The sequence below is a fragment of the Typopeltis vanoorti genome, chromosome 18, assembly GCF_054136105.1.
Source record: "Typopeltis vanoorti isolate ZY-2024b chromosome 18, IOZ_Tvanoo_1.0, whole genome shotgun sequence".
Taxonomy (NCBI): Eukaryota; Metazoa; Arthropoda; class Arachnida; order Uropygi; family Thelyphonidae; genus Typopeltis; species Typopeltis vanoorti.
Genome location: NC_143566.1, coordinates 54,282,248 through 54,297,030, shown reverse-complemented (window position 1 = coordinate 54,297,030; position 14,783 = coordinate 54,282,248). Strand labels below are relative to the sequence as shown.

At 35.1% G+C, this 14,783-nt stretch overlaps 1 protein-coding gene across 1 annotated transcript in view; it reads left to right on the top strand.

Annotated features, from left to right (window-relative positions):
* LOC150096673 (twitchin-like) overlaps positions 1–14,783 on the top strand; it is a 2,440,784-nt gene that overhangs the window by 943,108 nt on the left and 1,482,893 nt on the right. The window contains exon 44 of the mRNA XM_090408679.1: positions 3,670–3,951. Within this exon, the coding sequence (XP_090264805.1) occupies positions 3,670–3,951 (282 nt within the window). The remainder of the gene's footprint in view (positions 1–3,669; positions 3,952–14,783) is intronic.

The window sequence follows — 14,783 nt, the reverse complement described above, 5'->3', positions numbered from 1 at the left end:
GATAGTTATGGTGGGTACAAATGACCTGAGTGATGGTATAAATCGGGTAGGAAAAGATTTAAGAACATTGTTAGATATTGTGAAGAGGAAAAGTGTCAATGGGAGGATATTGTGTGTGCTGCCTCGTTTTGACAATTATGAGTTAAGTAGACGAGCAATGATAATGAATGATATGATTGCAAGAATGTGCAAATAAAGAGATCTGGAATTTGTTGATGTTTGGAGTGTGTTTGAAGGAAAAAGACAGTTGTATGCTAGAGATTGACTTCATCTGAACATGGAAGGACATAAGCGATTGAAGAAGTTACTGTTTTCTGAACAAGTTGAAGAAATTGGGCAGGGAAACTAATATTGAAAAGGTTGAGTGTAAGAGAGAGAAACTTTAGTACTGATTGTATATTTATTGATCCTTATACGCAGAATACATAGCAGAAGAGAGGGAATAAAAATCGGCATGGGACTACTGAAATTAGAGACTTATATATCAGTTCTAAAGCCGGTACAAGATCTAGAGGGAAACTGCAATTTTTGTATATCAATACAAGAAGCATTTGAAAGAAGAGAGAAGAATTTTTGGCATTAGTCAGTGCAATCTCACCAAACGTTCTAGGCATTAGTGAAACTTGGCTGACAGTAGAAGATGCGGTCACTGGAATTGAATGTGATGGGTACAGTATTTTCAGGGAAGATAGAGAAGATAGAACAGGGGAAGGAGTATGTTGATGATAGCTGATGTGTTGCAGCCAAAGAAAGTAGTATATCAAGATGATAGACATGTGAATGAGAGTTCATTTGAGCCATTTGTTCATTTGAGTCTGGTGCGAAATAGTGACCAATGCAACCGAATATACAGTTGGATGCTGCTATAGGCCAGGAAGTACAGGGTTAGATACTGAATTCATGCATCAGCAAATTAGTGCAATGAGTGCAGGTTTAGTGATTATCATGGGGGATTTTAATTATGGTGATATCAATTGGAAGGAGGAAATATCATGTAGCAAAAAGGAAATGGAGTTCATACATCTTCTATGAGATAATTACTTGAAACAGCACATGACTGAAGGGACATGTGGTGTGAGAGTGTTGGACCTGGTTATTGGTTCAGAAGTTATATGCATAAGTAAGGTGTCCTTGTTACCTCCAATTGGTGAAAGCGATCATGTGGTATTGACTTGGGAGATTGCAAAATCTGGATTTTTCTGTTAAGAAGGGGTATATACGGAACTACAGGTTAGGCAATTATAACAAGCTTCGGAGTGAGCTTGCAGTCATCCCATGGCAGAACATATTGCAGGGGAAAGATATTAGCAGTGCATGGAATAAAATCAGTGGGTATCTGAGGAAAGCAATATCAGATTGTGCCCCTATGGTCAGGCAAGGCAGGCGTTAGATGGATGAGCAGTAGTATCAAGCTTGATCTGCAAAAAAAGAAAATATTATGGAGAATTTACAAGGAGAAAGGTGATCAGTACACTCATGAGCAGTACAAGGCTCAAGCTAGGAAGGTTACCAGCATAGTAAGAAAAGCTAAATCAGATTATGAGAAGACCTTAGCCAAAGAGATCAGGGGTAATCCCAAAGAGTGCTTCTGCTATGTGGCAAGTAAAAGGAAGAATGACTTTGGAAGGATAACTTTAGTGGGTGCTGATGGTATTGAGGTGACAAAATCAGATGTAATAGTCGAGTTACTGAGTGATCTCTTTTCAAAAGTCTATCACCCAAGTGAGGATATCTCTGTACCTGTAGCAATAACTAATGTGAGAATTGAAGCCAAGAAATCAGAGGTATTTAATATATTGCAAAATTTAAATGCAAACACTGCTGTATGCTTAGATGGAATATCAGCTTGGGTGTTGCGTGAATGTGCAAAAGAATTGTCAACCCTCTCTTACTTGGATATTTAAGTTCAAACTCTGGTATGGTCCCTAAAAAGTGGAAGTTAGGCAAAGCGGTTCCTTTGCATAAGGGTGGCTCTAAAACTGAGGTAGTTAATTACAGACCAATCACCATCTCAGGAGTAGTGGTAAAAGTATTGGAAAAGTTGGTTAAAGACAAAATTCAAGAATGGGTGGATCAGGATATGATACTCTATAGAGGCCAACATGGTTTTGTTAAAGGTAGATCCTGCCTTAACAATCATTAACTTTTCATAATAGAATAACATCTGAGTTGGAGAAAGGAACTGGCTACACATTGGTACTTCTGGATTTTGCTAAGGCTTTTGACAGGATACCCCCATGGAACACTGTTACGCAAATTGGAGCAGATGGAATGGATACTAAATTGGTGATATGGATAGGAGAATGGCTCAGGTAGAGATACCAGAAGGTGGTGTATGGAGGAGCTGAGTCCAGGATGAGGCAGGTAACCAGTTGTGTTGCTCTGTGCTTGGGCCATTGTTGTTTAATTTGTGTATAAATGATATAGGAAATGGCTTAAAGGGAGATATTCAGTTGTTTGCTGATGATGCAAAGTTGGGTAGCGCAATAAAAAATCAAGCTGATGTTGAAAGTTTGCAGGATGATTTAAATAAGCTGGTAGAATGGGCAAAAGCTAATGGATGTCAGTTTAATGTGGAAAAGTGTAAAGTTATGCATTTTGGGATTTAAAGATTACCAGCTGTGTACTACATTGATGGAACAGTACTCCAAAAGATTCATGAGGCTAAGGACTTAGGGGTGTTGGTAGATAGGGATATGAAGTTCAGAGGACACATTGCTAAGGTGTCCAAAATTGCACACAGGATTACTTGGTTGTTGAGGAACACACTAACATCCAGAGATAAAGAGGTTATTATTTCCCTTTATAAAGTGTTGATACTTCCACATTTGGATTACTGTGCTCAGGTCTGGTCACTTGGATTCCTTGGAGATGAGGAGGCTGTGGAGAGGGTTCAGAGAAGAGTGACCAAGTTGGTAAGTGATGTAAAAAATGCTTCCTACATTGATAGATTGAGAGCTTGTGGATTGCAGAGGTTGGTTGATAGGCGAAGAAGAGGGGATATGATAGAAACATTTAAATTACTGAAAGGTTTTTATAGGATTGATGCAGGGGAAATGTTTCAACTGCGTGATAGTGATGGAAGAACAAGAGGTCATCCCTGTAAATTAAAGAAGAGTGTGGTTAACAAGGGTATCAGAACAAGGTTTTTAGCCTGGAGGGTGGTGAATGAGTTGTTTGCTCATTCACCACCTTTGTCTGTAAATGAATTTAAGAAGAGATATGACAAATATTGTTTTGCTAGTTTGGGTCTCCCACGATAAGTCTACTGACTCCATGGAGATACCCATAATAATAAATATAATAATAATAATTTTATGAAGCTTCATAAAAATCTTCATCTTATGAAGCTTTTATGAATAATAATAATAACTATTTTTATAATTCCTGCTGTATTAATTTGCTAGAATAAATCAACTAAAAGAGATATAAAGATTCTCATTTGAGTGTTTTTTTTTTATCCTCATGTTTTTAATCTTGCAAAATAGACAAGACAAACTGATATAAGAAACAAATGCAGCAGACTTGTGAGTGGATTGAACTGCTGAATGTAATAAAAGTCATTTTAAACCAATGCCATTTTACTTATATTAGAAATGCTTTAATTTATTATTATTCCATTTCCTATTCATCTTAACTGTGCTTAAATTTTTTTTCTTTTTTATATAGTGGCACCAAAAATTATAAGGGACAATTTACAACCTGTTGTAGTGCGTTGTGGTCAGACAGCGAAACTGGATGTTGAAGTTATTGGAGAGCCTCCACCTGCAACCAAGTGGTCATTTGGAGGTAAACCACTGGAACAAAGTGAAACCATTAAAATAGAAAATGAGGATTACCACACTCATCTTAGAATCAGCAATGCTTCTCGTAAACAAAGTGGAAAATATAAAATCATTGCTTCTAACAGCTCAGGGAAGGATGAAGAAAATATTGAAGTTACTGTTCTTGGTAAGAAGCACTTATGAGTAATGTAAATTATTATTATATTCAAATTAGATGAGTTTAATTTCTTTATTTTTTGTCATATCTTCATTATATATCATATATGGTAGGTACTTGGCAACTTAGAAAACACTATTAAATTCAACATTTTCCAGACTAATTCAAGCAATTGCATAAATATTTCATCATATATATATATATATATATATATATATATATATATATATATATATATACCCTATAATATAAAATTATAAGCCTTTTTTTGTAACGTTTTTGTGTCATGTTTTTTGTCAAGTTATCTTCCCTATTATATAAAATAAGCCTTTTTTTGTCACGTTTTTTTTTCAAGTTATTTGAAACGTTTTGAAACTCAGGGACTACCTTGAGTGTCGAGTCTTCAAAATTCGAGTCATCAGAATTCAAGGAGAACCGGCCTGCCAGTCCGGAACTCAGGGGGGGGGGGTCTATGCAATATTCATAACTTTAACACAGTTTTCAATGACCTAAAAAAAATGACAATGCTAACAAATACATTTATAAAGAACATTTCCTTCAATATCCATGAGACAGCCCTAGCAAACAATTAATACAGTATTTAACTGATAAGAAAAAATTCCTCAACCAAAGTTCTTATTTCATTTGTATTAACAGTTCTTTTGTAGATCAGAATTTCATACTGCCTTTCCGATCAGCACAAATGATATCATATACTGATTAAATATCAAGGCATTTGTAAAAAAAAATCATACATCAGATCCTCTTTCAGACTTTTCATGCCAAGCAAGAACATCTCTGCCTTTAGTGTGAATATAAGAAATCAAAAAGTAGGGAAAAGAAGCTAAGACCAGGAGAAAATGCTGAACTCTTAGTACATATAAAAGAACAAATTACTGTATCTATATGGAACATTCAAAAATTATGATAAAACTGCACCTCTTTTACCTTATCCTTTCTTGCATGGATATAGCATATATTCCCCCCCCCCTTCCCGCTGCAAAAATTGTTCACAAACTAAAGAACTCCCACATCAATCAGTAGACATATTGTGTCTACTTAATCAGTAGACACAGTATGGGTCACTGCACATTCCACTATGTCTCTAGAGACAGGAATTATATCCAGAAAATATCCCCTTGTTTTGGATATATGATTATATCCAAAAAAAGGTTTATTACTTTGAGTGGGTTGATGACTGGGTTATTAATTTGAGATTTTGCCAATAAAAAATTTAACAAATGCAGTCAAAAACACAGAAAAGAAAAGTAAAAGGGATGGTAATTTTAGCAGGTAAAAACAGTTTAACTAGTGATAAGTTCAGCATGAAAGAGAATATGAAAGAACTTCTGGAAGAAAAGAGAGTTAAGAGAGAGAGAAAAAGTGAAAATGATTAGTATAATCCAAGATAGTTTTATTATTATTATGCTATCTTCTGCAAGCAATAGTACTTTTTGTCTGTTAATTACATAAGTAGTCTGGCTAATTTGACTATGTCTATGCAGAACGAAAAACCTGAGTTTCTCAGGGCTAAAGTCCTGCTACTTGAGTGGAAAATTCTGCTATCATGATGAGAAAGTAACGAGTTTTTCTCAATATTGTTCCTTCATTCTTACAACTATGTTATGGAGGTGTTTAACTTAACATGGAAAATACACATATGGTTTGGTTTTTTTTTCTTAACATACTTCTAGAAATTGCTCAAAGACATTCCTTTTCATGCTGATATAAAGATAATTTTTTGCATAAATTTCACATCTGTTCATTAATCACCAACTTGCCTTGAAATCCATCTTTTCTGTTGTTTTGAAGTGTGAGTTGTCTTAATTGGCACATTTCACTTCAAAACGAAACACACTTTACCTACTGCTTCTGTTTATTGATATGTCAAAAGATAATGGGTATCATGTGGAAAAATGTAAAGTTATGCATTTTGGGAAAAATAGATTACCGGTCATGTATCATATTGATTGCACTATACTCCAGGAAATAAATGCAGCTAGAGATTTAGGGGTGGCAGTAGACAGAGTTATAGTTTAGAATATAAATTTCTAATGTCACTAAGGTGGCCCATAAGATTACTTGGCTGTTGAAGAACACATTAACATGTAGAGATAAGGAAGTTGTTATTCCTCTTTATAAGGCCTTGATACACCCACTTCTGGATTACTGGGCTCACATGTAATTTCTATCTTAGCGCCCCTGTAATGATCTGAGCGTGTGCAGTTCTTTTACGATCATAAAAATTTAAATTATTTGAAATTTCTTAAATAAATTTTAACAGAACAGCCACACGTTGGTTCGCTAAATCTAATGAACCAGGGTTGTTGACTAGGTAGGATAATCATTAAAAACCCAAATATTCAAAAATTTCTCAAAAGTTAAAGCAAATTTTGATAAAGCCACTTCACTTTAAACATTGAATATAATGATACAGGGATTATAGCCTTCTCACCAACCCGAATCGCTAACAAAATTAAAATGAATTTTAATTAAAGTTAATATTTATTTGAACTGAAGTTTAAAAAATTCTTACATTTTGCAAGTTACTAAATTCTTAGTAACTCGTAAACATTTTTTAATAATTTTTATAAGTGGAACTATCTTTTAGGAAAATAAAAGAAACTCAAGATAGATTAGAAAATAAGAAAAGAATTCAGAAATAATTGGAACATTTAATATAAGTATTCAAAAAATAACATCTTTACAGAATAACAGAAAATAAATTAAATTATATAAATATACTTGAAATTTTTTAAATTAAAATTTTAGGGTTTTTGATTTCACATTCACAAAATTAGAAATAATGGTCTTAACATCTAATTCCGCATATATATAATTTTCAATAGCTATTAACGCCAAACTAACAAACCTTTTTTATGACATACCTGTTCTTAAATAGGTTTTGATCAATTTCTACTTGGAAAAGGAATGTTCACCGCTCGCTACACTAACTGGTAAGGTTAATAGTATTCTTAAAGCAATTGAAAAGTTAGGAAAAGATAAATTATTGGACACAATAAAATTAAGAATAACGAAAGGGTTTGGAATATTTAAATTATCCTTCCGAAAAATATCCCGGAAAGCACATAACTCATCATATAATTCTGTTGTATTTACATCTTTATTGTTGCCATCCTTCAAGAGAATCTCTAAATCGTCACAATTTTTTCGTGCTTCTTCGTTATTAATTTGTAGTGATCTGTACAACAAAATTGAAATTATCATATGTTTTTAGTTGTTCAAAACTTCTATTAACGAACACATTGCAACGTCTAGAAGTGTATAAAACACATTCACTCTAAATTTATCTTCTGGCAATTGTGGCATTTCGTCATGATGCTCGTCAAATTGTCATGTCTTCTTTCATCATCAAACTTCCGTACCAGTTTAAAATTCTTGTTCTCCATCCACCTCTTCACTCAGTTCTTTTGCCGTTTTTAGAACTTCTTTAAAATTTGTATCTGATCGATACTTTTGTAAGAATATTTTTAAGTTTTCGATAGATTCTAAAGCAAGTGTAATGTTCATATTTTTGTCTTGAAGCATTTTACTCACAGAGTTTATTCTGTTAAGTAAATCATGCCAAGTTATAAGAGAGAAAATAAATTTGTAGACCTTTATTTTAGCACATAATTTGTGCTTCATGCTGAGTTTCTTTATTAAAATTTTCATTATTTAAAATTTCAAAAAGTGCATTTTACTCACAGGGTTTATTCTGTTAAGTAAATCATGCCAAGTTATAAGAGAGAAAATAAATTTGTAGACCTTTATTTTAGCACATAATGTTTGTGCTTCATGCTGAGTTTCTTTATTAAAATTTTCATTATTTAAAATTTCAAAAAGTGCATCGTAAATTTCTCTTAACTGATATCGTAGAGAGTGGATTGCATTAATTTTAATTTCCCATCGCTTTTCTGAGGGCTGTTTCAATGTTAATTTTTTTACAAACTTTAAAAGGATTGCCCAACGTGTTTGTAAGAGAATGAAAAAAAATGTTATATTTCTTGAATAATTGCAAACAAACTAATTGTATCTGCATTCACTTTGGCTGCATTGTTAATGATTAAATTTAGCTCATGGTACGTAAAAAGTTCGAGGATTTTTGTTCAAAAGCAAATTTTGGACCCCATATTTTTCCCTTTCATATTTGCCCCATTGTCATACCCTTGACCTCACATGTCTTCAATGGGAATGTTCCATTTTTCCAGTTGTTCCATTATTGTTGCACATAAACCACATCCTGTGGAATCTGATATCTGCAAAACCTAAAAAGTTTTCCCTGATCTTGACAATTCCATTATCACAGGAAACAACGCGAATAATAATGGTCATTTGTTCTGTTTTACTTGCATCAGGTGTACAGTCTAAATTTATGGAATAATATTTAGATTTTCGAATTGATAATAAAAATGTATCCCTGATTGCGTTACTTAAAGTTTCCAATATTTCATTTTGACTGTCTTTACTCAAATAGTGTACTTTATTGTTTCGTTGTAGGGCCCTTTCAACACGATTTTCCATAACGGGATCAAACTTTGCAAAAAGTTTGACTAATTTTAAAAAATTGCCGTTATTCTTTTCATATAATTTATCAGATGATCTGCAAAAAGCTAAATTTTGGCTACCAAGGAATTTTATAATTTCAATCAAGCGTTCTAAAACACTTGTCCAATGTTTCTTTTCCATTATATACATGCTTTGAGTCTGGCAATCAGTAGTAGTTTTGTTTTTTAAATTTTTATCAAGTTCCTTCCATTTTAAGAAATTTTTCATCTGAGTTAAACTAATCTCATATCTATGCAAAGTTGTACTTACATTTCTCCAATTGTTATAATCTTCTACAAGACTACTTGATTCAGTAGGTGTGAAAAGTTTACAACAAAAGCAAAAAACAGAATTTAAAGTTTCGGAATAAATGAGCAATGTTCTTGGCGCGAGCTCCCCGTTTTCCATTTTTCTATTATAATACGTGTCGCCAAATTTACGACCATATGTATCTCTGGGATATATTTTATTTTTCTTTTGAACAGACTCCATTTCAATTAAAACAACTGATAATTTTTCATCAATATTTCCCCATTCACCTGGATCTTCTAAATTTACAGAAACTAACAATGTGTTAGTTTCGTGGTCAACTACAACTAAATCTTCTAACTGTTTTTCATTTAAATCATGCATCTTGTTATCTTGTTCACTAGTTGCAATAGCACTTTCATGCAAACTAGATGATGTGCATGGTTCTTCAACTCTGATTTCTGATGTATCAAGTTGGTTACAATCTGCATCAGAATATTTTAATATTTTAACAAATTTATTAAGAGCCTCAGTTTGTTTCTTAATATCTGCTTTTTTCGCAACATGACACCTATGATTTTGTGCACCGGATAACTTTTTTTAAATTTTCGATTCCATTTCTATTTTATATCCACAAGAAATTATTACACAACACGGCACAGAGATGAAATAATAGTCCGTGCTGCATTAGTGTGAGTAGCCTACTGAGATGCGTACCATATGATTGGTTAACTAGCAACAAATGTTTTATATGAAAATTCATTTCTGCACATAAAAACCGTTCACTGTTTCACTTTAGATAGACTGAAGTAGATACAACATTCTTCAGGCAAGCATTTAGCCTGCTCTCGCTGCAAAATTGTAAACAGCCGGCTCATAAAAGAGGTGGCAATATAGAATTTTTTTAAATTTTTATTTGGTGTATCCGGCCTTATTTATTTTAATATTGGTCATTCTAAGAATTTTTTGTTTCTATGATAAAAATTTTGTTTCTTAAAAATGAACTTTGAACATTGTAAACAGTGCACCCCCTTTGTAGCGGCGCCTGCATGCTCTGCATGCCTGCTTCCACCGGCCCTGGGCACAAGCACTTCCTTATTACTACGTTAGAGCACTTCTTATCATAGGCACTATGATGTGCAGTCTTTGCAACATTTGCAGTATGCGCTCTAAACTTCAGTAGAAGTTTAGAGGGCATGTAAAACTTGATGTAGCTTAGAAATACCAAAGCGCTTTACGTCGATTTTTACAGAGGTCAAGTCTCATGAGATAGTTACAAAAATAACTTTTTGTAACTATCTCATGAGTTACAAAAATATTTTATGTTAAATATTAATGTAAATAATCCTATGGGAATTGATTATATTTACTGTTTTAACTGAAGTTTCTAGAACGTCAAAAACAAAGGCAATGCTTTGCCATTGGGACTTTGTATAATAGCTATGTACAAGAGCACAAGAAAGTTGTTTACAATTAAGTGTGTGAGAAAGTTGTTCGCGAGCTCTGCGCATGAACACCTTCAAAGTTAGCATCAAAGAGATCTGCTAGTTTTAGAGAAGTTTCTGCTGCCCGACAAGACAAGGAAAAAAGAGTACACCAAGGAGAAGAAAGAACGGGCTGGCCTTAACAAAAAACTCAAGGAGAACTGCCAATTTCTTTGGGGTTTACAACCCTTGGTGCAAGGTTCCAAGAAGGCAAAAATAAAGTGGGACTGAGCCGAACATTGAGAGGAGAGGTGAGGTCCAGTTGCCAACAGAAGAGCTGAGGTCCAATTGCCGAGAGAGCAGAGGTGAGGTCCAGTTACCGAAGAAAGGAGAGGGGAGGCGCAGTTATCAAGAAGGGAGGCAAGCCACAGTTACTGAGAGAGCAGGGGCAAAGCACTGTTACCAAAGATAGCCAGAGGCAGTCGATGGAGAACCAGAAACAGTCTGACCCAGAGGACAAGATTTTACGGCGAACCCACAGCAGAGGAAAAATTGGGAGAACAGGTGATGCCAAGTGCCGGTCGGATGTCCTAGTGCTGCGGGAAGTCAACCAAAGCCAAAAGCCACAGAGCGATCTTCAAGCCTGTATGCTGAAACTTCTTTCCTGAACTTTTGAGTACTGGGAAGATTGCAATCCAAGAGCCGCCAATATTCCGACAAAGTGCCCCCTGAAACAAGACTTTCTGGACAGAAACCTAAGGCATGAGATGAAAGAAAAACCATTGAGACTTTGATGCAGGACTTTTGGAAGGTGCCGTGACAAAAGCCTCTGTAAGTGTATTACATCCTTTAATGTGCATTCTTTTTGTAATCTAGGAGATATGTCATAGATGGACTGATAAGAAATAGTAATAGGAAATATCTATAAGAGAGTCCTCTGATTTGTTGTTAACCGGAATATAAACTGTAAGATAACTTGTCATAGCTAGCTAATCTTTTTATGAGTAAATTAGTCTCGGCAATTTAATTTTTTTTAGCAGAGAAGTAACAGAATAATTACATTGTATAGTCATTTAATATTGAAAAGGGAAAGTTTGTTTCTTTATACCAAAAGTATACAAGGATAGGTAGAAAGAGAGAGTAACCTCCCTATCGCTTATTTAATGTAATTTTTGTTTTATTGTAAATAAATTGTTTTAATTATATGTTAATAGAGTGCCACCTGATTGTTTATTTTACAATGCACTATTCCTAAATAAAAGTGAACTTAAGAGTGGGAAACCAAGTAAGATAGCCGAAGCGTATAGTTAAGTTTAAATAGACCACAACTGTTTGTGTAAAGTTTTACTGGAGGAATTTGTGTTAGAGAAAGAGAGAGAGAGAGATAAATCAACCAGCCGTATTATCGAGTTTTATGCCAATTAAAAGATACTTGTGGTGCAGTCTTATCAAATAAAAATAAGAAAGGAATATATATAAAATTAATAATAATGGTGGCTTATAAATAGCAAGTAATAGTATACAGTTTACAGGCATATTGCCCACAGCACTTTCACATATAGTACACAGTCTTATATTTCTGTATTCCAAAATGCAAAACCTTGCACTTAATGATATTAAAACTGCAACCCTATTCCTTTATCCAAGTAAAAAGTCTGTTCAAATCTTCCTGAAGGGAATTAACATCAGCAGTGCTACTTAGTAACCCTTCAACACTTTCATTCTTCCCAGCTTTGCATCATCAGCAAATAACTGAAGATCTATTCCCATCCTCTGCAACTTGTACATGAAATTTGCTTATTTCTGCACATTCTCTAGTTTTGCTGCCCTTCCCAACTGAGTCACCTTCCTGGCATGCTGCTTATACTCTTCATGCCATTGATTGCTACCATTATTCATCTTTAATAAATTTAGTTTAATCCTTGATCCAAGTGTGAGCAAACAAAGTTGTGCCTGAAAGTATCTTCAGGACTGGGGTAAGGTGGTACAACACCGGACAACGCATTGCAAAGGTGGAGCAAGCTAACATCATTCCTATCTCAGTATCTCCCATAATGCAAAACACATCTCCTTGCAGTTATGTATAATGTTATGCATTAAGGGAAGGGCCACTACCCAGACTAGTTTCAACCATTATTGAGGTCTCTTCAGTGGGAGCCAGGCCCAAGTGGAGATACCAGGCAGAAGCATTAGCAAGTTAATCTCTACCTATAGGAGTTCTGCCTGGTATCTCCACTTGAGCCTGGCTCCCACTGAAGAGACCTCAATAAAGGTCGAAACTAGTCTGGGTAGTGGCCCTTCCCTTAATGCATAACATTATACATATCTGCAAGGAGATGTGTTTTGCATTATGGGAGATACTGAGATACGAGTGATGTTAGCTTGCTCCGCCTTTGCAACTAGTTGCCCGGTGTTGTACCACCCTACCCCAGTCCTGAAGCTACTTTCAGGCGCAAACTTTGTTTGCTCACACTTGGATAAAGGATTAAACTAAATTTATTATAGTCTAACCAAGTGAAAAATAAACTTTTAACATTATTCATCTTGTGCTACCTCCACAGTATCCCCTTCTTCCAAATTTCATATTTAATCCCTTTATTCATCCATTTGACATCCAATTTATTCAGTATTTTGATCTTTGTAATACATTTACACATCAGTGTAAATGTATTACAAAGATATGTTGTTATATATCTTTTGTTTAACATTTATCTCCCTCCTGCTTAACACCTCATTTCATGCTGTAGCCCCAAGCTGTTCATAATCACAAGCCTTGTAATTCCACATATATCCTTTCCTCATATGGCTAGCCATAACCCATTCGATCACTTCATGATTGCTTTCACCCACATCCGTCCAGTTGGTGAGAGTGATTACTTCATGATGCTCTCTTTTACGTTCGTCCTGACATAGTGTCTCTCAAGAACTCAAGAAATTAATTTTCCTTATTCTAAAATGCTATCTCTGCATTCCAGTCCATGCTGCCATAATTAAAACCATCCATAATAATTACCCTGCCCTTGTGCACTAACCAAAATTGCTTATACATTTTTCTTCATCATCACCATCCACATTCCCTGGTTTAGAGAAGCTTCCTACCCATTATATCTTCTGTCAAATTCCACTTCATACCATGCTGACTCAAAATTATTGCAATTATTTATATCTCAGCTCTGTGTGGACACAATTCACCTGCTATCATTAACCACAACCTCTCCTCCCTTCTTATCCTTTCTGTCCTCATGAAAAAAAACATCATTACCCTGCCATTTCTATTCCTATCAGAATATGATTCTTATCCAACCTTGTGTCACTTATTATTATTATGTGACACCCTCCAAGGAATCCTAAGACTCGTTAAGGGAGGGCACCTACTCTACAACTATCATCTGCACCCATTTAATCCACCAACTACAGCAAACTGCAACTACCACCATCATCTACACCAATGCCATCTACTGCCCACCACCATACTAGTATTTTTTGTCTGTAAATTGCATGTGTTCTCAAGGTCCCTTAGTCTATATGTGGGATAAAATAGTTTCCACAAGAAAAATACCTACTATCCCCCCCCCCCCTTATGAGATTGGCTATCTCACCTTCATTTGAAATAATGTCCACAAGGTTAGCATAGTGGCATTGCGTTTCGCAACCATATGCCTGGGGAAGGAGTGTACTTGGTTTGATTCCCGTCAAAGACGTGAGGAGCTCAAGGATCTTCCTCAGCCATAGCCAAGTTAGCCGGTCTTGGGCGTGGACAGTAGGGTTTTTTCTGCCAGTTTATCTGGTGTTTTTCATCCCGCAAGCAGGCAAACCGGTCCGAGGACAGACACGGATTACAGTCAGGAATACTGACACAGGCATAGGTCTGATTCATCAACCTATGCCAGTCTGGAGTCCGGATAAAATTTGGGGGAACTAGATGGTACCGTGAACTCCCGTAAAAAGGGGGAATGCTGTATCATCACACAGAATTTATTTATTTTAAATAACACACAAAGATTCCTCTTGTCATTATGAGAATCAAACTTAGGCCTTTTCCAAACAACGGGTACAATGTAGCGTGATTCTTCCAGTTGTGCTATGGAGACAATAAAAAATTACATGGTGAGGATGGGATTCAAACCCACGAAATTAAATCCCAATGGATTAGCAGTCTGTCACCTTAACCACTCAGCCGCCTCGTCAACACTCTAACAATTTTTTCTTAACAATTTAACAATACTAACAATTGTTAGTATAACTTGTTATTCTAACAATTTTTGGGCGAATAAACTCCAGCTAGAAAACCATTTCATCACCTTGATTTTTGATGCTCATGGTATATAGCCGACCATTCCCAAATGCTTTTATCATGACTTATCCTATGTATCATTTCAGACTCAGCTACATTCTGTACATTTCAGTCCATCTAATTCCCATACTGACCATCATAATAGACATATTCACTACTACTTCCAACATCTACTCTCCTTGTATACTGTATCTCTTCCTGTGTGTTATAATCTTTTAGTTTTTTTTTTTTTTGTTGTTGTTTTATACCATTATTTGTGTAAATAAATGTGTGGACACCTTCCTCAAGGTGTCATGTAATAATAATGATAATAATATATTTATAAT